General features: G+C 37.1%; 3 protein-coding genes across 7 annotated transcripts; 1 reads left to right on the top strand and 2 right to left on the bottom strand.

Moving 5' to 3' along the window:
• Positions 1 to 887: 887 nt before the first annotated feature.
• On the bottom strand, positions 888 to 4,036 carry LOC140830794 (uncharacterized). 2 transcript variants are annotated; one of them, XM_073194289.1, is made up of 6 exons: positions 3,783 to 4,036; positions 3,383 to 3,588; positions 2,474 to 2,554; positions 1,872 to 2,081; positions 1,431 to 1,508; positions 888 to 1,350 (listed from the first exon to the last, which is right to left on the bottom strand). In XM_073194289.1, exons 1-6 carry the CDS (start codon positions 3,895 to 3,897, stop codon positions 1,093 to 1,095), a joined length of 948 nt encoding a protein of 315 aa, XP_073050390.1. In that variant the 5' UTR covers positions 3,898 to 4,036; the 3' UTR covers positions 888 to 1,092. The 2 variants fall into 2 exon arrangements, with proteins under 2 accessions (XP_073050390.1, XP_073050384.1); XM_073194283.1 differs by having other exon boundaries at positions 1,872 to 2,087; positions 3,783 to 4,034.
• A 630-nt stretch (positions 4,037 to 4,666) lies between these two features.
• LOC140830771 (histone-lysine N-methyltransferase ASHH3-like) lies at positions 4,667 to 26,577 on the bottom strand. 4 transcript variants are annotated; one of them, XM_073194263.1, is made up of 15 exons: positions 26,453 to 26,518; positions 25,277 to 25,331; positions 24,775 to 24,858; positions 24,498 to 24,624; positions 24,179 to 24,284; positions 23,570 to 23,669; positions 7,293 to 7,371; positions 7,030 to 7,201; positions 6,876 to 6,956; positions 6,632 to 6,782; positions 6,346 to 6,373; positions 6,143 to 6,233; positions 5,697 to 5,745; positions 5,504 to 5,619; positions 4,667 to 4,906 (listed from the first exon to the last, which is right to left on the bottom strand). In XM_073194263.1, the coding sequence occupies exons 3-14, from the start codon at positions 24,787 to 24,789 to the stop codon at positions 5,548 to 5,550; spliced, it is 1,071 nt and encodes a 356-aa protein (XP_073050364.1). In that variant the 5' UTR covers positions 24,790 to 24,858; positions 25,277 to 25,331; positions 26,453 to 26,518; the 3' UTR covers positions 4,667 to 4,906; positions 5,504 to 5,547. The 4 variants fall into 4 exon arrangements, with proteins under 4 accessions (XP_073050364.1, XP_073050374.1, XP_073050356.1 ...); XM_073194273.1 differs by having other exon boundaries at positions 24,775 to 24,824; positions 26,453 to 26,475; XM_073194249.1 differs by lacking the exon at positions 24,775 to 24,858 and having other exon boundaries at positions 4,668 to 4,906; positions 26,453 to 26,577.
• Positions 11,909 to 14,446, top strand: LOC140830763 (uncharacterized). Its single transcript, XM_073194238.1, has 3 exons — positions 11,909 to 13,440; positions 13,520 to 13,638; positions 13,742 to 14,446. The coding sequence occupies exons 1-3, from the start codon at positions 12,699 to 12,701 to the stop codon at positions 14,231 to 14,233; spliced, it is 1,353 nt and encodes a 450-aa protein (XP_073050339.1). The 5' UTR covers positions 11,909 to 12,698; the 3' UTR covers positions 14,234 to 14,446.
• Positions 26,578 to 26,812: the final 235 nt, after the last annotated feature.

The raw sequence follows: 26,812 nt of genomic DNA, 5'->3' as shown, positions 1-26,812 counted from the left end.
ACGATAATTAAGAGTGAATACCGGGGAGAGAGAAGCTTCTCAAAGTTTCCTTTGAGAAGGATTTGACGAATTCTACCTATTGATTAGTTACACAGTATAGCTGCTCCTCTTCATATTTGATTTTGTTTCTGGAAACGGTCGACAGAGCGTCGAGGAAGCCGGATGCTGTGGATTCAAAATCAGGCGGCGTTGCCGGCTCAGCTGTCTCTTCGAGCACTTTAGGAGCTCACATCCTTTACACAATGTGCTCATTCTCAGTGTTTTTCAAGCATTGTACCTGTGTGGCATGTCTTCCTTAACTAACATGGGTAAGAAAACACTAAAGTTCAAGTTAAAAATGGCCAGATAGCTGTAATGGATTCGAATTCATGTGGCATTGCCGACTCAGCTGTCTCTTTGACTACTTTAGGAGCTCACATCCTTTACACAATGTGCTTTGAATTATGCAGATAGCATGATATCTATTCTCTTGAAAATGTTGAGATAGTATTTACAAATGATTTAAAAAAAAATATTATGTACGTTTCCTATTCAAATTTGCAAAACTCTGTAAAAAAAAATCCATAATTACTTTTTAAGTATTTACAAACACCACCCGAATACAGTGAAATCCCGAGTGAGCGATAGTGATCAATAAATATCGCATTAAGTTCTCATGCTCCAATTGCCTTTTGCTTAGTCATCCCCAATAATCTAATGCTTTTAAACTTGTATTATTACATGAAAATAGTCGGATTTATGATTTCAACAAATGATTCACACACTTCATGGATCCCCATATATCTATCTACGGATCTACCTGAGTGATACTTTTAAATGTTGTATAATATCATCATAATGTGTGCATCTACTTTTTATCAATAAATTTAGTTATACGATAAAAAAAAAACACCAGTGCTCTTTAGATAACAGGCACGTTTGACCTACATAAAGTTCACAGTTATCTACAGCAAACAGTTGAAACACATTTCAAACTAAGCCCACAAACTTGAACACGGTTACACGGCAATGCAGCAATCCAGACCTAACTCCAAATTGTTTCTCCAAAAAATGAAGGCATGCAATCAGAAAATAGCCTGGAGGTGTCACGTGTTAACTGGCACTTAGTCGGGCAGACCTTCGAGTCATCCTCTTCGTGTCAGAAAGACCTGAGACGGTTTGACAAGAACTGGAACCTATGACATCAGCATCGGCTTCTAGGTGGACTCTTCGACTCCTCTTTCTCGTGGAAGATTCAGGATGCTGTGAGTTCTGAGAGGTAACATGAGGAAGATCTTCTTCTTCTACAGATTCTGATTTGGAGATAAAGCCGGGCCATTTCGTACCACAACCCGGGCATACTTTTTCGATCTGCATTTCATAGACAATTATATAAATCCACGCCCTCGTGCAAAACAGTGAATAAAGGAACCATGGCAGGTGAATAGTACCCTTTGTTGTGAGAATTTCTTTTGCAGGCAGTATTGATGCAGTCGGACATTACAAGCTTCATTCGGACAGAGTTCAGCCTGCTCAAAATGATAGCACACAAATAGTTTTCTGATGTCATCATGTATCTAATCAAAAGAATGAATTTGAGAAGTCTAACGCACAGGTCAGTGGGAATATAAATCGTGGAATAATTATGTAATAAAAAACTAATAAAAGTGGGTTCAATTATCACGTTAAGACCTCTAGTGGATAATGTAATAGGCAACTTTTAGTTTGATCAATGTAAATGAAGAAAATAAATCAGCTGGACTGCAAATGCTAATGTGGCGGAAGTTTAGCACAAGGAGTTAATTTGGTGGTTTTTATGGTTCAAAGCTTTGTCAAATAGCAGCATGAATACACATATTAAATAATAATAAAGTTCAGCAGGACACACAAACCTTAACCGCAGCTTCATTACAAACTTCACATGCAGGAACCTCGTTACTCCGGAACCAGCTTCGAAGATCGAGAAAGGATCTTACTCCGAGACCAATTTTTCCTTCCGCTGTGGAACAAAGCCACTGATCCTTCGCCAATTGTTCCAGAGTTTTTTCCTTTTGTGACAGAGAGAAATTCTTCAAGGCAGGAGGGATCTGGACCGCACCACCCTGTGACTGTGAATCAGTAACTCCATGAATCATCGTTCAAAAAACAAAAGTTCCAAATAAAACAGACTGGTGCAAGAACTGATTATAGAGACAAGAAAATGAAGGGCAGCGACTCCGTTAATCAAACAATCCAAAGAACAGAAGTTCCAAATAGTACAGAGACTAGCAACTGTTTTAACGAAGTACAAGGTACTATCGACCCCAATTAATTGCTTCTTTTCTCTATCACATATTGCATAAAGGAAACCAAAAGAGCGCCAAATTCATGTCTGATACCTAGGGACCAAATTCTATTAGTATGCATATCCAAGTGGGTTGCCCGAAAAAGTTATGAAAACACAAATAAAATATCTTTCCGCAATAAATAGTGGGTTACAAAGAAGACAAGCAACCTGCGTCTCCAACCGTGTGTTCAGAGCATCGATATTGGAAATGCTTCCAGTGGCTTCTGCATCTTGGATAATAGCTTCGACCTAAAATGAATATCAACCACAAAGTAATCACTAACCATAAAGTGCAAAGAAAAATCATCATTGATGTAAAAAGACTCGAACCATTCTGTAGGTAAAGAGTGGTACATTGTACACAAAAGCTATAATATTCATTCACATCAAATATGTTGAAAAATACACTCTCATCGAGACAATGACCTTGCAGTATTTCTATCAAAGATGAGCAGCATTCTTCGGCTTCTGAACCTTAAATCACAAGATTAGAAAGTGCCTAAGCTAAATATTGATTTAGAAGTTTAAATAATACATATCATCCAATTACCCAAAACCTGTAGCAAACGACTTTATCCACTCAGTGAAACAACGAGGAAATGTCCGCCTTAGTTAATTGACAACGCCTTGCAAGACAGACTGAAAATATTTTACCTACTCCAATAAAAATGAAATTCCTATATTGTGACGCATGGGAGTTAATATGGCGCAGATAATTGAACTCCTCCAGCAATAAGGAAAGAGAGACAAATGTGTTACAAACAAAACCATTCACATTAACAATACTCTATTGACTAAATTAAATTCAGATGACATGCAAAAGCGACTTATAAAAAATGGAACTTATCAAAAGGAAAAAACAGATAATAGCTCCTAATTCTTTCCCTCTAACCATTATCTACTTTATTTCACCGTTTGTTTTGTTTCATTGTGGTAAAACAAGATTTATGCTCACTGTTGAACATAAAAAATAAGACAAAGGAAGACAATTCTCAGTTTTTTCTATAATTATTATAACTATTTTATTTATTTAATCCTAGAGAAAGATGCTCAGGCAGGAATAGAAAAGAAGCTTACAATGCTTTTGTAAAAAGTAATCTGAGGCACAGTGTACTTTGTTCCAAGTTTGGACTGATCATCTGAAACACTATTTACAACTCCATAGTAAACATTTCCATCATATTGGTTTCTGCATGCTCGTAACTCAAACTGAACATAGTTTAATTCCGCATTTATTTTTCGAAGATATTCATTAAATAGCTGCTGCTGCTGCTTCTGTGTACCTGCAAAACAACATATAATACACATAAGACTTAAACAGCGCGTTCTCGATATGGAACATATAACAATCGCCAAACCATTTGCTAAATTATAGTTTTTACCTACGAAATTACAAAATCACACAAATCCCCACCAGATCAAAGCAATCAAAACAAGCTTCAGCAACACCAGCACTTATAGAAGCAATTATACAAACCTGAAGATTTCCCGCTGACGTGAGAGAAGATGGAGCGAAAATCATCCTCCTTGATTGGGCCGCGCGAGAGTAGTGCTTGTACGAGTGTATGATGTCTCCAGCTGAGCGCCGACATTTCTACTCGCTCTAAATTGCAGATGTTTACCTGGAATTTTTGGTTCTTTCAAACCCTAGACGGGAAGAGGGAAATTCCCAGGCAATTTGGCGGGAGAGGGGTTGGCATAGGCAACCGGTTTGTTCCAACAATAATTACAAATCATTTTTCAATTTTCCAACTAAATAAAAATAATCATTACCTAAAGTCTCTAGGTCTTAAATTTTTTGTTAATTTTTACACATGTTTCAACCAATAGTATACACTAAATTTTATTTATTAAGAAAACATAAATTATTTTTTTTATCTGTAAGGCAAAAAATAATATTTAAATTTATTTTGGGAAAAAAATTTGACGGAAGAAAATTGTTATTGTTTTTAATCATATTAATTTTATTTTCGTGTTCGATAGGTCATAAATTATCCATGAATTTTAAAAATCAAAAAGAAAGTAATTTATTTTAAAAAAAATCAACAGATACAAACTTATAATCTTTTTTGAAAATTATTATATTTTTCTTGGTGGGAATTTTATTTTTTAATCAGGTTCAAACTCATAACTTTCCTTGTTGGGAGAAGTTTAATACAATTTTTTACTTTATAAAACTCGATGAGATTCAAACTTTAGCCAGCCCGATTAAATTTAAGATCTAATACAAATTTGAGTTCAAATAAGAGAATTTACCAAATAAAATTTGTAAGACAGTGTCAAGTGTAAGATCATCTTAAAAAAATAGTCAGTGAGGCAGCAACAAAATTCTTCGATAATAATAATATGACACTATAATTTAAAAAATGACACTAAAGTTGACACAGACAAATTAAGATACACTATCAAATAGAAATAAGCGTTATCAGTATTCCTAATGAATTCATTTCCTTACATTTTTTGAATTCATACACATTCTCTACTAATGTTACACTTCTGACAATTATACAGAGCAGAGTTAGAACTTTAAAATGTATATATCTTGTGTGTAATTGATTGAACAAAGGCATGGTCATTTACATTATACCAGCTCTGTTACACCTGCAACAAAAAAAGAAAAATAGACCCAAACTCATTGCAAAAAGTAAAAATGTATTGCAGAAAAAACACAGGCAGCTTGGATACACAGTGCACGGAATAAGAAATTCCGCGATCTCAACTATGACTCATAGAAATTTAGTAAAATGGAAAAAAGATGCAAGCAGAAAACTCCTTGCAAAGTTAGTAAAAGCACACACATCTTGGTTCTTCAGTGGGGAGTGCTGAAATTTTAAACCATGCAAAACAATGAATGGCACTCTACTTTGTTTCTCCTTTTATTTCAGTTCTGCATCACTGAGGTCGTACTCGGACGAAAGAATTCGATTTGGTAGGAAGGATTTGAAGAGTGGATTTTGTATGACAATCATCTAGGATATATTTCAAATTCATCACAATCACCATTAAATCCACATAAATCAATGAACTGATGGATTTGAAATATTCGTACGACATCAATTCATCCAAACATTAAAGAGATTTGGAATCATAAATTTAAATTAATGTCTTCAAATCCATTAATTCAAGCATGCCCTAAAGTTCACTGGCTATGAACGTGATACTTGTACGAAAGGAGAAAATCATAAAACATTAGAGTACCTTAGTGATAAGGAGTGAAATTTTGAGTTACCAAACAAGTACATTCAGCATTTACAAAATTCCCATTCTTCTTTGGATAAGTCCAGGAACTCGGAATTTCCATCTTCAAAAACGATCTGTAAACAAAAATGAGTAAATTTGCAAAGAACTTTTGTAAAAAATATATTACAACATTAGAACATTCCTGCCTCACCAGATGTTTTCTCGTGGTGTTATCAAAACGTCTTATTATCCCAAATGACCTGATAAAGATGAAAATGAGCAAGAAGAAACATTAAGAACACAGGAGAAGCGAAAAGAACAGAAAGGAGAGCTGACTAAGAGCTATCATTCGGAGAGTACATGGGAGGCATTTTTCCATTGGCACTGGACTAAAATGATTTTGTCTAAATTGTACTCTCACCAAAAATGACTATTCCCCACGTATCAAATAGTTAGTTTCACCATATACACTAAAATTATAGGATGCTGAATTAAGTTCGGCATCTTAAATATACTCGAGACCATTCAAAAATAGGAATGTGCAGAGTTATAAGCACCCACATGAGATCAATGAAAAAATAAAGAATACTTCAGCAGAAGAGACACACAGAACTCTATTCGACGAAAAAATGCCTGATGCAATGGAATAACTCACACCTTTTATCAGAAAAATTAAATATTTTTATAACTGAGCCAATGCAATTACGGTGCCTTTTCCTTCTCTGAGAGGAAGTATCAAGTAAACCTCCTGAAAAAGAAACAAAAAGCAACCACATTATACCCAAACGCACCTCACAAACTTCCATTCTTGAAAATTATGCATTAAAAAGATAGATAAGAAACTGAGTAGGTCAGCCCACCTATATCCGGAACCCCATTTGAATACACCTACAAAAAAATTGATACAAAAACAACGTCCCCACTTAATAAATTATTCAGAACAAATTAAATAAGAGAATCGAAGAAGAGAATATATAAAGTTGTGTTTGTGTCTTTTCAACACACAAAATTAAACACCAATACCTTCTCTTAGTTGCACCATGAAAAATACAAATTAAGCATTACCAAAATACAAATGATAGTTATGAAGGAGTATAATATAAAAACAAGGAAACAAGCAAATTTGTATGATTCAACTGTATTCACCTTAGGAGAGTTTCCAGCCACTTGACATGCCACTATTTTAAATGCAGCATCTGAAGATGTCATTTTTGTTCTATTTGGTTTAACACCCAGTTTTCGCCGGCAGTCTGCTGCACCACAGTGGCAATCTTGATCTGCACCAAATTGCACAAATCTGCTATACTTGTTAGACTGGAATATCGACATAAAGCGTTCTGAGAGACTCATAGTCCAATAAGCTCAAGGAATATAGAGGGTAAGATCATACTGGTAGTCATAGGTCAGATGCTCGCCCATTTTAATATCACTTGTAGCAAATATACCAATTCTTGTTTCACCATCAATCATCCTGACACAGAAAGTTGTGAAAGAAGTTACAAAGACATGCAAATTGGAGTTAAAACAAGAAAAATCAGTCCAACCATTTCTGCATTTCGGTATTGGGACAGCAACTATGATTTATGTATCTTGACTTGTTTCCCTTATATGTGGCATCAATCACCATGTCTCGATTGATTTCACACAGATAGAAATTTGTTTCTCCACGGTGTTTCATTTTCCATAATCTTTCCTCACATGTTTTATCATCAATAACTGCAAGGCAAAACATATTGCAAAAAAGATCAACTACATTCATATTTCAGAATTTCTATAAAAGATAAACTAGAACAACAAATGGTTTAACCTTCTCCAACATATTCTATCACAAACTCCCCTTGATTGATATCTTCTTCAGCCACAATGCCCATTCCACATTTCTCAGTCTGTCATGAAAGCACATTAAATCAATAACAGAATATAAGCATCATGTTATGGGCGGGCTATGCAACAACACTAGCCCAATGTCCCTACCGCCAGCCCACAGAATAAAGATATGGTGATCTACAACAGATTCACACACGGAAGGTTCAAGAAGGGTGCTTCAAATTAGATAGGGCTTCAGATTTTATTTCTTATCTCCAGTTAGGGATTTTTCAAATAAATGAGGTTTATCCCACAGGTGATAATCCTTTGGTGGTTTTATCTTTAGCTTTTTGAATATTTCGGATAGGGCTTTGGTTGTATTTATTTGGCAATCCGATGGAACAAAGAACAATTTGAATTTTCTTCTCAAACACGATAGTGAGCAAGATCGTGGGGTTCTCTTCTTAACGAGCCCCTACCCACAAACCTACACAAAAAGATAGGTAAATTTGGCCGACGCACCGAAGAAGAACACCATCACTGATCTTAACAACCAACCATTCATGTGAACATTTTGGTATCAGAGACGAGTTACGGCAGATTTCCAAGCTGTGCAAAAATAGCTGTCCGAGTTTATCGCGTTATACAAAGCCGACAAAGAAGTGTTGACAGCAGGCCTGGACGAACTTTCTTTACAGGTTTCCACGGAACATTCTGCTCCTGGCAGAAGCAATAATGATAGCCATTACTCTATGGACTCGCTAGTGACAGGACTGCGTTCTAGTGGTGAAAGGGGAGACCAAACATGTTTAACCAAACCCACGAGGCTGGACCATCCGCGATTCAGAGACAACGCGGATCCACCCAGTTGAATCACCCACTGGGAGCAGTTATTCTGCCATCATAACACTCCAGATTCTGATTTTCTTGGCGCAGCTTCCTTCCGCCTCGATGGCGATGCCCAACTTTGGTTCTTGAAACTTACTACCGACTGCCCTAATCTCAAATGGGATGATTTTAAACAACAGTGCCGACCCGCTTTGGCCCTCTACTCAGTTGCAACCACTTGGGTGCATTGTCCAAACTTCGTCAATCCGGCACAGTCAATGAATATCAACAGCGCTTTGAAAATTTGCTGGCACGCGTGGATCCCTTGACAACCAAACAGAGATCCAACTTTTCCTCCTTGGGCTTCAAGACTACATTACTATGGGTATTTCAATCCACCAACCAGACACTTTGACCAATGCTATGTGCCTTGCCCGACCGTATGAAGGGATGGATGGCCCTTCCTGCAGTGAGATTCTGCGCCCCAACTCTTCACCCAACCCTCGGCAGCAATTTTTCAAGCTCTTAAATAGGGCTGAAATGGAGGAACACCGCCTCTATAGGTTGTGCTTTAATTGCGACGAAGCATATGCACCCCATCTGTTGGAATTTATAAGTTTCAGAGTTTAATAAACTGACCAGTAACATATCAGAATACCTGAACTGAACCTATAACTGAACTGGAAGAACACAATTGAACTGAAGGAGACTTATCAAACTTAATGAACCAAGTAGAACTGAAGAAAACAAACTAAAGTTCTCAAAGGAATTAATAAAGTCTCAAACTGATGAATTGAAGATTGACGAACTAACCGACACTAGATTTGAAGAACTAAATGTGTTACTCGCGGAACTGGTATAGCATAACCGAAAACTGAACTGATGTGTTCAAAATGAAAGGACATCAGTTCACAGTTGTTAATAGAAGCGCTCGCTATCGCGTGTAGCGAGGCGTAGCGACGCCCGGTCGCTACAGGGGGCTATGTGCAAGCCACTTTCAAATAGCGAGCGCTATCGTCGCTATCGGCGCTATTTCTGTATGGCTATAGCGAGTAAATAGCGCGCTATGTTGAAGAAAAGCTTGGGCACCCAAATTTCGGCCCATTTTCCACCCAATTTTCGGCCCATTCAGCACACCCTAACAAGCAGAAACAGCACGTATCTTCTCCCCTTCTCCAAGCATCAACAACACGCTCAAGAAATCTTCCCTTGCACCGCCGACCGCCGGACTTCTGGACACCGACCACCGACCGCCGGACTTCTGGACACCGACCACCGACCGCCGGACTTCAGGCCACCGCTTGCATCGCCCCACTTCGGTAATAATCTGCTCTTCTCTTTTCTTTTCTTTTTTCCTTTTTTTCTGGTTTTTGATTTTTTTGGGCATTTGATTACTGTCATTTGTTTATTGTCATTTGGACATTCGGTAATATGTTACTGCTCTTATATGTTACTGCCATTTGATTTTTTTGAACATTTGATTACTGTCCAAAATGACATTCGGTAGTTACTGCCATTTGATCTTTTTGGACATTGATTGCTGCCATTTGATTTTTTTGGACATTTGGCCATTTGATTATTGCCATTTGCTTATTGGATTTCCTCAATGTATAATCAATTTTTTTTCTTAATTTCAGAGTTTATAAGATGGAAAACCTACAAGAAGAATTGAGAAAAAAAGATATTGGATGGAACTATGGGAGGATGGTTAATCCAGACGAGAAGGAGTTAAATGAGGTTGCCGTCTTGCAAACATTTGCTTAGAAACATCAAGTTTAAAATATTTATTAAACATAAATTTTGCAGATTTACAATAATAAACTTTTGATTATATAAATCATCTTGAAATTTTAAAATACATCTTTCAATAGCTAGAATTTCTTTTGCTATTGTAGAATAATTTTTCGGTGAATTATTTTATTTTCCAGAATAAAATCTAATAAGATATTCCTATTTTATTTGAGGATTTATTTGTTTTAAGATTCCTCCAAAACATATATGTGAAGCATCGGTTTCAACTATTTTATCCCATTGAGGATTTGCTAACTTTAAGACAAAGAAGATTTTTAACATTTTGTTTAATATTTTTAACAGAAACAGAGAAACAAGCATCATATGCTAAAATCATTAAAGATGATGAAGGTGATTCAGCTCTTTACATAGAGACAAATATTGCGAATTAATTCTTCCCATAGAAGATATTTGACCAATACATCATATGTATATGGTTCTTTCAAAAAAAGAGTATTTTATGAAAATCTTCTAGTATTAACAAAAAGTGTTGAAATAACTCACTTTTATAGTAACACTCAGCAGAAAAGAAGTTATAACTTCTCAAAGTTTATTATCAAAAAGATTATATCTCAGTGTTCTAAATGGCGGTCGAGGCGGCCACCTAGGCGGTGCCTAGTCGGTAGGCGGCCCTCGACCGCACCGCCTCAGCATGAGATGGCTGTCGAGGCGGGTCGAGGGGTGCCGAGGCGGGTTGAGGCGGGCGAGGCGGCGTCGAGGCGGCATCGAGGCGGGTGAGGCAGTAGTCAACAGTTTGAAAACCTAGTCAACAATTTTAAAACCTAGTCAACAATTTTTAAAACTTAGTCAACAATTTTAAAAACCAAGTCAAAGTCAACAATTTTAAAAACTAAAACCCTAACACACCTCTTTCTTTATTTTATTTTATGTTTTCACTACAACTCTCCACTCTCAACTCTCAACTACCATAGTCCACACACAATCTGCCACCGCCCGCCCGCCGCCGCCGGAAGTCAGAATATATAGATTTTAGGTTAGACATCGCATGTTTATTGTTTAGCATACTTTTTTTTATAAGATTTCAGATTTTGTGATTTCAAAAATCAATTTTTTTACTATTATTAATTTATTATTTTATTATTGATTTATTGTTGAAGATTAATGGCGGAAAAAGATAAACAACCGGAGTTGGAATTTAAGCCAAAGTCTAATGATATTGTTTGGGAATATGGGGTGTTGTATAATAAAGAGAAAAAGGATTGGATTACATGCAAGTTGTGTAAGAGGCTTATTAAAGGAGGAGTTTATAGGATGAAGCATCATATTGCGGGTATTGTAGGACAAGTTGAAGCATGTCCTAAAGCATCCGATGAGGACAAAAAAAGAGTGAGAGGCTATCTTGAAAATAGCAAGAATAAAAAGCGTCAAAGGGTGGAAGAATTAAAAGAAGAAAGGGCGGAGGTAAATATATGTGTTGATGAAGAGGATGGTGATTGTGAAGTGATGGGAGATAATTCAAAAAAAAAGCCAAAGAATCTCGGTCCTATTGATAAGTGGACATCCGCAATCGATCCAACGAAGGCAAGACAACAAAACATAAATGATGCCTTGAAGTTAAAGTTTACAAATGATGTGCATGAGTATGTTGCTAGATGGATATACGAAACGGGGATTCCTTTTCATTCAATTGACAATCAAAGTTTTAGACAACTTGTAGAGGCGATTGGCCAATTCGGTCCGGGCTACAAACCTCCAAGTCAAAATCTTTTAAGAGAGCCACTTTTGAAACAAGAAGTTGAGATGACCAAATTTTCTCTAAAAAAACATGAAGAATAGTGGATGAAAAATGGATGTTCCATAATGACCGACGCATGGACCGATCGCAAGAGGAGAAGCATTATGAATATATGTGTTAATTGCAAGCTAGGCACTTCATTCCTTGGTTCTATTGAAGAATCCATGGAGGCACACACCGGGGTTTATATATTTGAGTTTGTTGAAAAATATATCATTGAGATTGGCCCGCATCCACACGGGGATCCATCTTCTCATGGAAAGCGGTCGGCATCTATTTCTTCCTCGGGCAACTCGTCAATGTTAATGCCCAAAAAACCACGGTCGTTGGGTCCTATAAATGCTTTCTTTAAGCTAGACGCAAAGAATCAAGGTGGTAAAGCACCACAATTTAATGAAGTTCAGAAAAAGTTGAGGTCTGATGCAGTTCAAAAATTTGCAAGGTGGATGTATGATGCAGGGATCGCATTCAATGTGGTCAAATATGACAGCTTGAAGCCAATGATCGAAGCTATTGGACAATATGGTCCTGGGATGAAACCACCTAGGTACCATGAGGTGAGAGAACCACTTTTAAAGGAGGAGATCAACCATACAAAGCTGATTTTGAAACAAAATGAAGAGGAGATGGCGAAGAATGGTTGTACTTTGGTGGCTGATGAGTGGAGAGATAGAAAGGGGAGATCACTTATCAATTTCTTGGTGAATACCCCAAAAGGCAGCATGTTTATTGAATCAGTTGATGCATCTAGCTACTCTCACACGGGTGAGAAGATGTTTGAGTTGCATGACAAGTTCGTGCAAAAAGTTGGGGTGAATAATATTGTTCAAGTGGTCACCGACAGTGCATCAAATAATGTTTATGCGGGTTAGAAAATCTAATATACTAAGTTACAACGTCTTTTAACTTTCGTTGATTAGTTTCATTTTCATTAACTATCATTTTATTCTCTTGTTCTTTACAGGAAAGAAGTTGATGGATAAATATCCAAACTTGTATTGAACCCCGTGTGCAGCACATTGTTTGGATTTGATGTTTGAGGACATATTCAAAATACCAGATTTGAAGAGGGCACTTGAGCGGGCAATTAATGTTAACGAATATATTTACAACCGAACTATGGTGTTAAACATGATGAGAGAGTTCACCGGCCAAAGAGACCTTATCAGGCCAGCTAAAACTCGTTTTGCCACCGCTTTCTTGACTATGAGAAGCTTTCAGCAGCATAAGCAACATTTGAGAAAGATGTTTACTTCAGAAAATTGGAGTAAAAGCAAATTTGCCAAGGAACAGACTGGTAAACAAGCACAGAAAATTATTTTGATGCCTTCATTTTGGAATTCTATCATTTATGCTATGAAAGTTGGTGGCCCATTATTGGAGGTACTTCGGTTGGTGGATGGGGAGAAGAAGCCTGCCATGGGTTATATATACGAGGCAATGGATAGGGCTAAGGAGAAAATAGCAAAAGCCTTTGGTAATAACGAAGATAGGTACAAAGAGGTTTTTGAGATAATCGACAATAGATGGCAGTTGCAACTCCATCAAGATTTGCATGCGGCGGGTTATTTCTTGAACCCTCAGTTCTTTTACTCAAATTTTGAGATAGAACAAGATGAGGAAGTAGTTACGGGGTTGTACAATGCAATCAGTAGATTGACTTTTGATGGTGAGACAGAGAGGAAAATACATACAGAGCTGTTAAAATACAAACAAGCCGAAGGTCTTTTTGGGAAGGAAGTTGCAATCCAAATGAGAATGGTTGTATCACCAGGTATGAAAATCAAGTTTTTCCTTATTTTTTTGAAATAAATTCAATGAGAAATATTAATATAACTATTGTTATTAACTAGCTGCATGGTGGAACTCATATGGAGCTTCGACACCAAAGTTGCAAAAACTTGCCCAAAAGATACTCAGTCTCACTTGTAGCTCCTCTGGTTGCGAGCGCAATTGGAGTGTGTTTGAACATGTAAGTTTTTATAATATTACAATTTTTATTTTCTATTACTGTGAAGTTTTAAGAATTTGTTCTCGTGCCACATGCCTTGATAAACATATATAAATAAATGCAGCTCCATTCCAAGAAGAGGAATAGATTGGAGCAAAAACTCCTGAATGATTTGGTGTTCATCAAATACAACAGAGCTCTGAGGCGTAGATACGATAGTCGTGATACCATCGATCCTATCATATTGACTGAAGTGGATGATGGCAATGAATGGTTGCTAGGGAGACTGGAGGATGAAGAGCCTGACTTTGTTCATGATGGTGATGATTTGACTTGGCAAGATGTTGCAAATGTTGTTGGAGTAGATAAAGCTCCTTATACATTGAGGAAATCCAAAGGAGCCTCGAAGGCGACCCCTACATCTACAGGAAGTTCGAAGGCGGCCACATCTAAGTCTAGAGGGAAAAGGCCAATAGAAACATCTACCACACATAATTTTATATATGATGATGAATTTGACTTTGATGAAGAAAGTGAAGAAGAGAACGACGCCGAACGTTATGCAATTTCAAATGAAGAAGATGGTCTCGATCTTGATGAAGAAGATGAATTTTAAATTATGTTTTTCTAGTTTAAGAATTGAGGTTTATATGCTTTGAACTTATATATTTGTTATTTAAGAAAGAAAGATTGAATTGATGTTAGTATATGCTATATATTATATATTTATATGTTTGTGGCGCTTTACTTTCAAATAGCTCTCGCTACGCGCTTCGCTATGCGATATAGCCACTGGCAACCTCTGCGCTACGGGGCGCTACGCGCGATTGACAACTATGCATCGGTTAGAACTGATATAGACCAGCTGAACTGATTAGTCGACCAGTTTGACTCCTGATCAGTTACAATTTGAATCTCAGCAGACAAACTGACAATTCGTACCAAAGCAGAACAGATGAAACATAACTGTCTGATACATCGTACCTCTATCAGAAAAAGTCATCTACCTGGACTAAAAGACGATTCAACGTATATTAATCATTAAATGCATTTCATGTGACCGTTAGAATCGAAGACTATATATAGCTGATGAGTTCAGTTGTGAAAGGTGTAAACCAATGTGAACAATCACGAACTACAATAACAACGAAAACAATCAGTCAGTTGTGATTTACTTTCAAGTTTCTATTCAGTTTGTAAATCGCAAATTCTAGCTCATACTTCATTGATATATTTGTAGCATTCAGGCTACTCTTTCGGGCTATTCATTTATCAATTGATAAGTAAAAAGAAAGGCTAAGAGTTTCAGTTTGACATTGTTTAAGTCCATAGTTGTTAAAAGCGCTCGCCTCGCTCGCTTAAGCGCGAGGCGAGGCGAGGCGGCCTGCTTGCGCTTCAGATTGTCCCGAAGCGCAGCAGGTTGATGAAGCCCACGCTTTAGTGCGCTTCGCCTGGATTTCTGAGCGATATCGCTAGGCGCTTCAGCCCAAATGTGTTTTTTTAATTCTGTCCAAGCCCAAGTCCAGCTCCAAATGAAAGCCCAGCCCATGTATATTAAAATCTCTGTCGATTAGTGTTTCTGCCTCTGCTCAAGTCCACTGCCTTTGCATTTGTGCGTGAATCTCCTCTGCCTCTGCCTTGTCGCCACTTCTCCTCCGCCGCCGCCGCCCCTGCCACCGACGACCCTGCCGCCGCCGACACTTCTCATTTGCTACCCAATTGGTAAACCACTAAACCCTAATTTTAGGAATTTTTGTTTACAATTACAAATTGTGTTTTTTATTTTTAATAATATAATAGATGAATTGTTTTTAATATTTCAGAATTTAAACATGTCAAACACACCAATTCCATCAAATCGAAAGGACATTGCTTGGAATTATGCCACACTTCCGGATCCTAAAAATCCAAATATTGTATGTTGTTCTTTTTGTGGTAAAATAACAAATTATGGGATTTATCGGCACAAGCTGCATTTAATTGGGGGCAATAGAAATGTGAAAGCTTGTCCGAAGTGTCCGGAGCATGTTAAAGAAGAAATTAAAAATTTCATGCAAAAAAAGAGTGTTTTGAAGAATCAAATGGATGATATTCCTCATTTAGATGATATTGTTGATTTAGAAGAAGACGAGGATGAGGATGATGTTCAAACTAAAATGAAATGGAAACGACCAATGTCCGGCCCTACGGTGCAGGGTAAAAGGTGCAAACAAGCAGGGCCTATTGATCTTTATTTTTCGAAAGATGTAGAAGAAATTGTCAGACAGAGACGTGAGAAAAATAAAGGCCAATATGATGAAAATAAGAAGAAATTAAGAGAAGATGCGGTTCAGAAATTTGCTACGTGGATGTATGATGCCGGAATTCCTTTTAATGCTGTTAAATATGATTCTTTGCAACCTTGTATTGATGCTATTGGGGTTTTTGGAATGAGAATGAAACCTCCATCATATCATGAAGTAAGAGTTAAGTATTTGAAGAAGGGTTTGGCAAATACGAACCTGCTTCTCAAATCCCACGAAGAAGATCATGCTAGGTATGGCTGTACAATCATGGCAGATGGGTGGACGGATAAAAATAGTAGAACTCTTATAAATTTTTTGGTAAATGGTCCTAAAGGAAGCATATTTGTTGAATCGGTGGATGCTTCAAGTTATTCTCACACTGCTGATAAGATGTATGAGTTACTTTCTAAATTTGTGAATCGAATTGGAGAGCAGAATGTGGTTTAAGTTGTAACAGATAATGCCAGCTGTAATGTTAGAGCAGGTAATATTTTAAATTGCAAATTGAATTAAAAATTCTGATTTTTCAATTTTTAAAGTAAATTTACTTCATTTTTTCAGGTCGTCTTTTGGAAAACAATTTTCCACACTTGTATTGGACTCCATGTGCAGCTCATTGATTAGATTTGATGCTTGAGGAAATATTCAAAATTCCTAACCTCAAAAAATTGCATGAACGGGCATTGATGGTGAACGGTTATATTTACAATAGACCACAATTGTTGAACATGATGAGGGAGTTTACTGGACAGAGAGACATGGTAAGAACTGCAAAGACTCGTTTTGCAACCGCTTTTTTGACTTTAAAGCGGTTTCATGTTCAACAAGCAAATCTGAGAAAGATGTTTACATCTGAAAAGTGGTCAAAAAGAAGATATTCTAGAGAGGCAGCTGGAAAACGTGTTGCAAAAGTGATATCGATGCCTTCTTTTTGGAAAACTACAGTTTTTGCATTAAAAGTTGGCGGCCCATTGCTGAAAGTATTGCGGCTAGTAGACGGTGAAAAAAGATCTCCAATGGGTTACATCTATGAGGCAATGGACAGAGCCAAAGAAGCTATCGCTGCATCATTTAATAATAATGAAGAGAAATATCGTGGTATTTTTGAGATCATCGACAAGAGATGGAACGTTCAACTCCATCATCCTTTGCATGCGGCTGGATATTTCTTAAATCCTGAATTTTTTTACTCAAATCATGACATAGAAAATGATGAAAAAGTGTTGGAGGGTCGGTACAAATGCATGGCTAGATTGGTGCGAGGTGAAGATTTACAAGATAAGATTACAAATCAATTGGATAAATACAAAAAAGCAGGACTTTTTGGTTTACCCATGGCTATTAGACAAAGAGCTTCAAAATCACCCGGTAAATAATGTTCAGTGCAATATGAATTTATTTCTCAAACATTACTTATAGTATCTTTGAATGATAAGAAATTTAATCTTATATTTTTTTGTGTTTCAACTTTCAAGCTGATTGGTGGTCTTCTTAAGGTGCATCAACACCTGAATTGAAAACATTTGCAATGAAGATTTTGCACCTCACATGCTCTTCATCAGGTTGTGAACGTAATTGGAGTGTATTCGAAAATGTAAGTTAGAAGTTTTTTTTACATATTAAATTTTATATTATGAAGTATGAAGTATGAACCTAACTTATTACTTTCTAATTGTTTGACAGATACATTCTAAAAAAAGAAATAGGGACAACGATTGAATAATTTGGTATATATCAAATACAACAGAGCGTTGAGGCGAAGATATGCCATGCGAGATAAGATTGATCCTATTTCTTTGTCAGAAATAGATGATAGAAACGAATGGTTGTTGGGAAAGTTGGATGATAGTGATGAAGAGAATGATGATAACGATTTGGTCTTTGAAGATGATGATTTGCGTTGGAGTGATGTAGCACAAGCGGTTGGGGTTGGTGAAAGTGCATATGACTTTCGATCTCGAAATGAATCTACTTCAAAAGGAGCGTCATCATCCACTTCAGCAAAAACAAAGCAATCTTAGTAGTGAATGAAGAAGAGATCAACATTGATGATGAAACTGAAGAAGAAGATATCGATGGATACAAATCAAGTGATGGGGCTGATGACGTAGATTTGGAAGATGAAGACGACGATTAAAATGACATTTAATATTTCTTCTATCACATTTTGAAAGACTTTTTATTTTAGTTTGATTTTTTTGATAATATTTTGTTTATTGTGGCGTGACATAGATTTGAAAGATGAAGATGACGATTATAATGACATTTGATATTTCATCTATCACATTTTCAAAGACTTTTTATTTTATTTTGATTTTTTGGATAATAATTTGTTTGTTGCGCTTTTTTCCGTAAAGCATGTGATTCGCTTTGCGCTTGAAGCCCCAAGAAACGTGAGCGCTTTTTTGCGCCTCGCGCTTTTGACAACTATGTTTAAGTCCAACTGAAGTGGGTTATAACATTTCATTGTAATTAATCAAAGTTTTTTAGTGAATTTCTATCCTTGAGATAGAAGGGGTTTGAAAAAGATTTCAAAAAGCCGAATTGTTTATTCAACCCCCTTCTAAACACTTCACTCATTAACCGATTCTAACACCATCATCAAATGCAAGAAACTCTTTTGGTTGGAAGGTTGTGATGACCCACCTAATGACAATCTAGATCCATTCATCGAGAACCCAGAAATCTCTCTGCATGCCATCTTGGGCTCTTGTAATATTCAAATCAAGCAAGGTCTTGCGGAAATCAATCACTCGCCTTTTCTGATCTTGACTGATTCGGGAATCACTCACTGTTTCTTGGACACCTCTTCATCGACACATGGATTTACGACCTCAACCATGCTCTACACTTAATGTATGAGGGGGTCTGCCCCGGTGTTCTAATTCGCATGAGTGATTTTACGTTCAGCATGGATCTCTTCCTTCTCAAATTGGGCAGCATGGGGGCAGTTCAAGGATTAAATTGGCTCTGAACTCTTGGTGTCATTTACTGGGATTTCACCACAATGACAATGCCATTCCCTCACAAGGGCCTTGACGTTAACCTCAATGGACTGCAGAATGGGTCTCCTTTAACATGCAATTTCTTGACTACTCTTTTACTTGATGATCAGCAGCACCATCTTCAATGTCAACTAGATCTGTTCGCTCCTATTTTTGCCGATCCCTCTGTCTTGCCACCATCGCGACAATTCTGCCATAGAATAGTCCTAGACAGGGAACAAACCCAATTGTGGTCCAACCCTACCGTTACCTAATGGATAGAAAGATGAAATTGAACGATATTGTTCTGAAATGCTTGCTAAGAGAATCATCCGCCACAGTGCCTCCCCTACTCTTCACCAATCCTGCTGGTTACAAAATCGGACAACACATGCTGCTTCTGTGTCAATTATAGCTCCTTGAATCCAAGACAGTCAAAGGACAAATTGTCGTTCCCGGTTATTGACGAATTGTTGGACGAGTTGCACGGTTCTCTTTACCTATCAAAACTGAATTTGAGGGCTGGTTACCATCAGATTTTGATGGACGATGATAGTGTTCCCTTGACTGCTTTCATTATATACCATGGGCACTTTGAATTCGTAGTCATGCCTTTTGGGCTCAACAAACGTCCCATCCACTTTCCAGGCTCTAAGGAACTCTATTTTCAAATATTTCTTACAGAAGTTCGTCTTGGTGTTCGTTGATGATATTTTAACTCACTACCTCTTGGGATGGACATCTACACCACCTCCGACTGGTCCTCTCGACCGTCATGGAGCAGCAAGTATTTCTTTTTTTTTTATAGGAAACATGAATTTTATTAAAAATAGATAGTTATACAAAGAGAGCGGATGAGTGATCCGCGTAGGATAAGACACTAAACAACTTTCATCAAGACATTACAAACTTCCAATCCCTAACTACATCTGATATAGCCAAATGACTGAAACCTTTGAGCCTTTTTATCGACGCCGCAACCCTGAATTTGAGCATCTCCCATACTTTATCAATTGAAGCCGAATAGTCGTTGAATATTCTGTCGTTCCTCTCGAGCCATAATGTCCAGAATGTGAAGTGAACGATCATATACCAGAATGTGTTGATTGTTGTCCCCTTGTGAAATACCAGCTCTATAATGAACATATCTTGTGCCCTACTCGGAAAAATCCAAAAAAATCTCAGCTCTTGCATCACCTTAGACCAAATGTCTCTAGAGAAAGAACAATGTACCAGTAAATGATCCTGATTTTCTTCGTGTTTATGACATAATGTGCACCAATGTGGACTTAAAGCACAAGTCGGCCATCTTCTTTGCACCATGTCTGATGTTGGTAGTTTCCCCAAAGCCACGATCCACGAGAAAATTTGAATCTTTTGCGGGATAGGTACTTTCTATATACGATGATGAGGAATGAAAACTGGGAAGTTATGTAATGGAAAGAAAGACTCGTAAAAATATCGGACAGAGAACAACCCCAAAGAATCCCCCAACCACACCCTGAAATCATCTGAACCCAATTCTACTCTGACCATATCTAAGACCCCCACTAAAGTAGCAAACTCCCCATCTCGTTATCATTCAGTTGTCTCCTAAAACGCACATCCCATCGATAATTTTGATTGACTCCTAACTCGACAACCTCTATAAAATGACAAATCGGTCTATTGATCTCAGTGCAAATCCTAAATAGAGACGGAAAACGCTCTCACGTCAACATCGGTGTTGGCTCTCGCCGATTTCTCATTGCTTTTATCATCGAAAGCGATGCCTCGGGTGTCGGGCTGGGCGTGGTGCTCCAACAAAATGGTCGCCCAATTATTTTTTTTAGCTTTGGCCTTGCCCAACAACACAAGAATCTGTCTGCCTACAAAAAAGAACTCATTGGTTTGGCCAAAGCTTTTCGTCGTTGGCATGCTTATTTATGGGGTCATCCCTTTATCGTTCGTACGGACCACCATAGCCTCCAGTTTCAGCTTGAACGTGTCACTACGTCCCCGCAGCAGCAATAGATCAGCAAACTCCTGGGTGTATGATTTTCGGGTGGAGTATAAATCTGAAAAATCTAATGTAGCAGCAGATGCACTTTCCGGACAACGAGAGAATTTTGGACTGCTCCATGCTATTCCCAACCCCATAAAGATTTCCAGGAGGCCATCCAACAAGAGCATCTCTCATCTGACACAATCCAGCAATCGATTCAGTGAGTTCTTATTGGTACCGCCACTTCCTCGTGGGAGTACCGAGATGACGTCCTTTTCTTCAAGGGACGCATTTACCTTCAGCCGCATTCTCCCGTTCTTACTCCGATCATTTTAATGATACACGAAACCGCAGTGTTCTAAAAATTGGTCTAAGTGACCGCCTAAATGCAGTTTAGGCATTAGGAGCCCGCCGACTGCACCAAAAAAGTGATGGTCGGCTAGCCTAGGCGGACTTAGGCGGCCAAAAATTATTTTTTTTAGGGATTTTTTATTTTTGAAAAGTTTTCTGAATTAAAAGCCCTATTAAAAAAATACGAAATAATTTTTTTATAGGCGATAAACCAAAATCCAACAAAATATGTGATTTGTTTGCTTGCCCTAACACACCAAAATTCATCTTATTACGTTGATACCGTGGAATCCAACAAGCTGTGCCTAGTTCCAGCCTAAATGTTAGGCGCTGGTCTGACGCCCGACTAACGCCCAGCGAATTTTCAAACTTACACAATGGCTGCGTATAAGCTCGAGCTGCCTTCATACTCTTGTCTTCAGCCAGTGTTCCTTGTGTCTTGTCTCAAGAAGTTCTGGGTCCCTTGCCTCAGTGTCACTCAACCATCTCTATAGAGAGGTGCGTCCAGTTTTGCGTCTCAATACCCGTCCTTCGTGTTCGAGGAGGAAGTGATCTTACGGGCTCCATTCAACACCACCACCAATGCATCTACTGCCAGCCCGCAGAATAAAAATACGGTGGTCTACAACAGATTCACACACAGAAGGTTGAAGAAGGGTGCTTCAAATTAGATAGGGCTTCAGATTTTATTTCTTACTTTCAGTTAGGGATTTTTTAAATAAATAAAGCTTATCCCCCATGTGATAATCCTTTGTGGTTTTATCTTTTGATTTTTGAATATTCTGGATAGGGATTTGGACATTTGGTTGTATTTAGATGGAATAAAGAACAACTTGAATTTGCTTCTCAAACATATAGTGTGCAAGGTCGTGGAGTTCTCTTCTTAACCAGCCCCTACCCACGAACCTACACAAACGATGTGTCAATTCGTCCAACGCATGCCGAAGAATAACACCTAACTGATCTTAACGATCAACTACTCATGCGACCCATAACTCGATCCCTGGCCTGATCTCATAAACTAAAACCTAAATATGATTACTAAAAGTTTTGTCACTAGATAGACCAAAATAAACAAAGATTAGGAAAATCAATAGAGCGTAACGAGAAAAAATGGTCTACAATTGACTTGATATTCCATGAATCTTGATTACCTTATTCTAATTCCATGCCAGCAAACATGTTATCGAGCAATTGCACAAACATTTTGTGTTCAGGAAGTACAGAACACATATAAGAGAATAGACTATTTGCCATCAAACAGTAAAAAATGAGACAGCCAGCATAGTTAGCGTTTTGGACAAAAGAGGAATGCTCAGAAAATATGATCAAACCTGATTTAAAGTTTATACAATAAATTCTTTAAATGATAATTATGAAAAAAATCAAAAACAGAATAATAATTGAACCATGCATGAATAAAATAAGGCGAGAAGCTTGTTAAAGACTTAATTTCTAACATAATCAAGATTTAGTGTTTAAGGTGTACACTACACACCAAAATCAAGTTTGTAGCCTAATTTCTTTTAAAATAAAAAATATTTTCCAAACCCTTGTTGATAAAGTGAACATAAAAATGAATCACCATGGATTGTATCAAAAATAACTAAAAAGAAGCAAAAATTGGAGTCATTCAACACCTATATTAGAAATAGAATTCAACTTAAAGGAAGAGACCAAGTAGGATGCAAACAAATGCCGTTTGAAGATAAAAGGCTAAGAGTTTCTTCCTGGAAGATGAGGGATTTCAGAAGTGTGTAAAGAGAGAAGTTCGAAAGGAACATGAGTTGCAAGTGGAGTAGTAATGCCAACTCAAAAAAATGCAATAAACCTCTAAAGTTCAAGGAAGCAATTGTATTGTGCAAGGTTGAAGCTCGAGCAGGTTTAAATGGCCCACTTCAACTATAAAAAAAAAATTCTCAAGAAAATACATGCAAAATAAAGGTTCTTCCCATCTAAATTGTAACCCCTAAACCTCCACTCTTGGTTGCACCCCTTGTCTCCAACACAGTGTATTTTCAAATCCACAATGAATGTACCTCGCCATAATATTGGAAACGGAATAAAAATTTATAACAAGCAGTACCAACTGGTGGTCCTCCCAAAGCAGTTATTCATGAAAGTATCAAGAATTTTGAGAACAATATTGAGCTCCAAAAGTTATAAACATTTTTAGCTCAATGGTATTAGCACATATTCTTGGTTTTATTAAACTCTACAACTGCAAAGCTAGCGAGTCACTGAAAATTGTGATGAGAAAATGAATAAATAATGAAGTAGGATTCACAATTTCTCTAAAACGTTTCTATGCATCAGGTTCTCTAGTTATAATCAAAGAGAAGCATGACCTGAACACTTTTCATCCTCTTCACAGGCCTTTGATGAAAGGGCTTATTAAGACACGAGCTCCCACAATTACATCCTGAAGAGCAGCTAGACCTTAGCATTCTGTGAAAGAAAATATACTGATCATGACACACATACTCCTTGATACCATGTGAGAACTTGCAAACTCTATGCACCAATCAAAACACAAACAACTTACCAAGAATATTAAATCACGCAGCAAGGAGAATAATTAAAAACTTCCTAAAACAGAGGACTCACATTCACTGGGCATAAACAGGAATTATTAGGGAAATCCCTTGAATGAAAAAATGTTATAAAAACAAAAATATCCGTCAAAATAAATCCAAATTTTTTTTTCAAAGCATGAGACATTCTTGAGTTCGGCAAAAAATGCATGAAAAGAGAGCACATGCAATTAAAGACTGATCCTTCACAAATAATAAACATATAACAATATCAAAAAAAGGAAATGAACGGACAACTACTCGAGGGAAGGTGCGAGTGTAGTATTCTCGGAATCGATTGAGTCATAGATCTCACACCCCTTGCTAAAACACATTTCACCATCTTAAATTGAAAGAGACTACTTCCCATTTCCCAGTACTTACCCGCAGAGGCAATCTCTACCACAAACACCAGAAGATCCAGGAGTTGAGCTGCATGAGCAAAAGATGCCATCATCCCGCCTTTTTATCTTCTTAGTCAGGTAAACATCTAAATGTAGTTAAGAGCAACAAAAATGGCAGCCATGATAGCAGAAGGGGATCATATTAAAAACAATGAAATGCAGGTTTTAGCAAACCACAGAAAATGAAAGGCACCAACTTTATAGGTGAATAAAAATACCAACCTATGCAAGAACTCTTAATATCAAATATTATGGCAAACACGAACTAAGAAAATAAAATAGAAACTTCTCGTGGATACTACGCCTGATAAAGGAGAATGTTGGTTTCCGTTTATTTAACCATTCAGGAAGTTCAAAATCAACTGGACCTCCAATCTCCTCCACCAATTTACTGAATACTTGCTCAAATCCGACGCATTCAGCATTCTGATTACAGAAATTAAAAGTAAGAAAATAAGAATGAATACAAGCACACACAAACAATCACATAGAGAGAGTGTGTACGAGATAGGAAAAATTTGTACTCTAAATATATAATATCTCTAAATCACAAGTATACAAAAAAATAAATCACACCTGCATGAGTTCCATGGATAAAAATAATGAATATGGGAGGAAAACACAGCCTGGTGCAAATCAAATGTACTGAGTATAACTTCACTGAAAGACAATAGATGAGTTCGAAATGTGACGTGAAAGGGGAATAACAATTCAAGCACATAAAAAAACAGCGCAGATTAAATGGTTGTTCCTTATCACAGTACGTATTATTATTAAAGTAATACAGCCACACCAAATAATGACTAATAGTAATGGTACAGAAAATGTGAGAAAAAATTCTGAGTAAAATCTTAAATAGTCAGAGGCAAAAATAAGTTCTCCTAATAATCAAACTCGTTTCTGCCCCACTATCTTGATTCTACAGTATTAGTTACACCGTCGATGCCCATATAGCAGCCTAAGAAAACTACAAAACTAATACAACATGATGCAACTGCAAGTAAATCGACCTATAAAAATTCGAAAAATTAGAGTTGCAGTAAAGAGAGAAGAACAAATGCAAGATCTCTTGTCAGACCTTTTTCATTGCAGGCATGGCCTTGACCACTGACTTAATAGCAGATGATTATTCTCTGCAAAAGTTAGAAATGGTGTTCATGTCAAAGGGAAAACAAAAGGTGTCATAATGGCACATCAAGCAAAAGAGTGTCCCTCTTAACATAACAACAAACAATTAGCATTTTCATTACAAAAGCGTCGCAATCATAGCATTTGACTTACATAGCTTTTGAATTAAGTTTTATAAGCTGCTTAACAAAAATAACCAGATACATTTTATCTCAAGAAAATATAAATTTACATTAAATTTCACTCAGAATACACAATTATTGTGCATTGGGATTTAAGGTACAGTATAATGTGTGCTTTATGCCCAAGGTGCAGCACCTTTGTCATGTTTCTTGGCCCAAAGGTTAAGCCTTGTTCTGCCTTTAGCCTAGGCACATACCTTGTAGGCTTTTAATAACTATATTTAGGATCAAGTAAATAGAGTGTTTAACAAACATTCTAATAGATCAATAGATTCGCATACCATCTTGACAGTGAACAACACAAGAAGCAATCCCACAAACTGAGGGAAGAATCATCCAGATGAATCCTTTAACCATGTACAAAGAATGACTAGTGTCCTACTAATTATGGCACAAATTACCATAAAACCCCATCGTTGATAAAACAAAAGTTTCTTTCATCTCTATCTACACAGACCAGAGACCCTAAAAGTTACAAGGAACAAGATCAAATATCAAGAACGAATAGAAGAAAACACTATTTTCAATCACATTTCGAATTAACACACTCTAAAAGGGATAATTACCCGCTAAAAAATATGGGAAAAAATTAATCAAATTCTGAATTTACGCCAAATCATTAAATATCGAAATAAACTTGAAAGTCTCCACATACAATTTAGGGGCGGGACTCTGGAGGTTTAAATCTTTAGCCAATGCCATTGAAGAAAACGCGGAAAGAGAACCCAGAAAATAAGAATGGACTGAAACAATTTTGACAAAGAAACCTTCTCGATCTCATTCAAAAATAGTCCATTGAGGCTTCGGCAGAAACTCTAGGGTTTAGGGTTTAAACTTGGGTGAAAGTCGTAACAGCAAGTGAATTAAGAAACCCAAATAAGTAGAAAAAAGAGAGAATAAAATCAAATACGATAAGTAGGAAGAAAGTAAAATTTCTGACTCACGGTGGCGAGGCGAGATGACGGCGGCGAGTTTTCGAAACTTACTGGGTGTGGGAGAGAGGTGGGAGGATGCAGAGAGTGAACGGTTATTTGAATTTGGTAATGGGAGATGTAGAATTAACGGTCTCTTGTTATAGCATGGAGAATTTGTTATAAATATCATAAAAATAAAAATTAATAAAATCTATACTTGATGCACGCATAGCGGAAAAAAAAAAGTTGTGTAAAAAAATAAAATATTTATTTAAAATAAAATATTTGTATAGATTACTTTTTATAAAATTTTTGCTTTTTATTATCGTGTGTTGATAAATTTACGATAATCGATTTTTTAACAAAAATTAATATTAAATCAAATAAGAA

This window comes from Primulina eburnea, chromosome 1 (genome assembly GCF_022965805.1).
Source record: "Primulina eburnea isolate SZY01 chromosome 1, ASM2296580v1, whole genome shotgun sequence".
Taxonomy (NCBI): domain Eukaryota; kingdom Viridiplantae; phylum Streptophyta; class Magnoliopsida; order Lamiales; family Gesneriaceae; genus Primulina; species Primulina eburnea.
The sequence above is the reverse complement of the archived record's forward strand: the minus strand, read 5'-3'. Positions and strand labels throughout refer to the sequence as shown.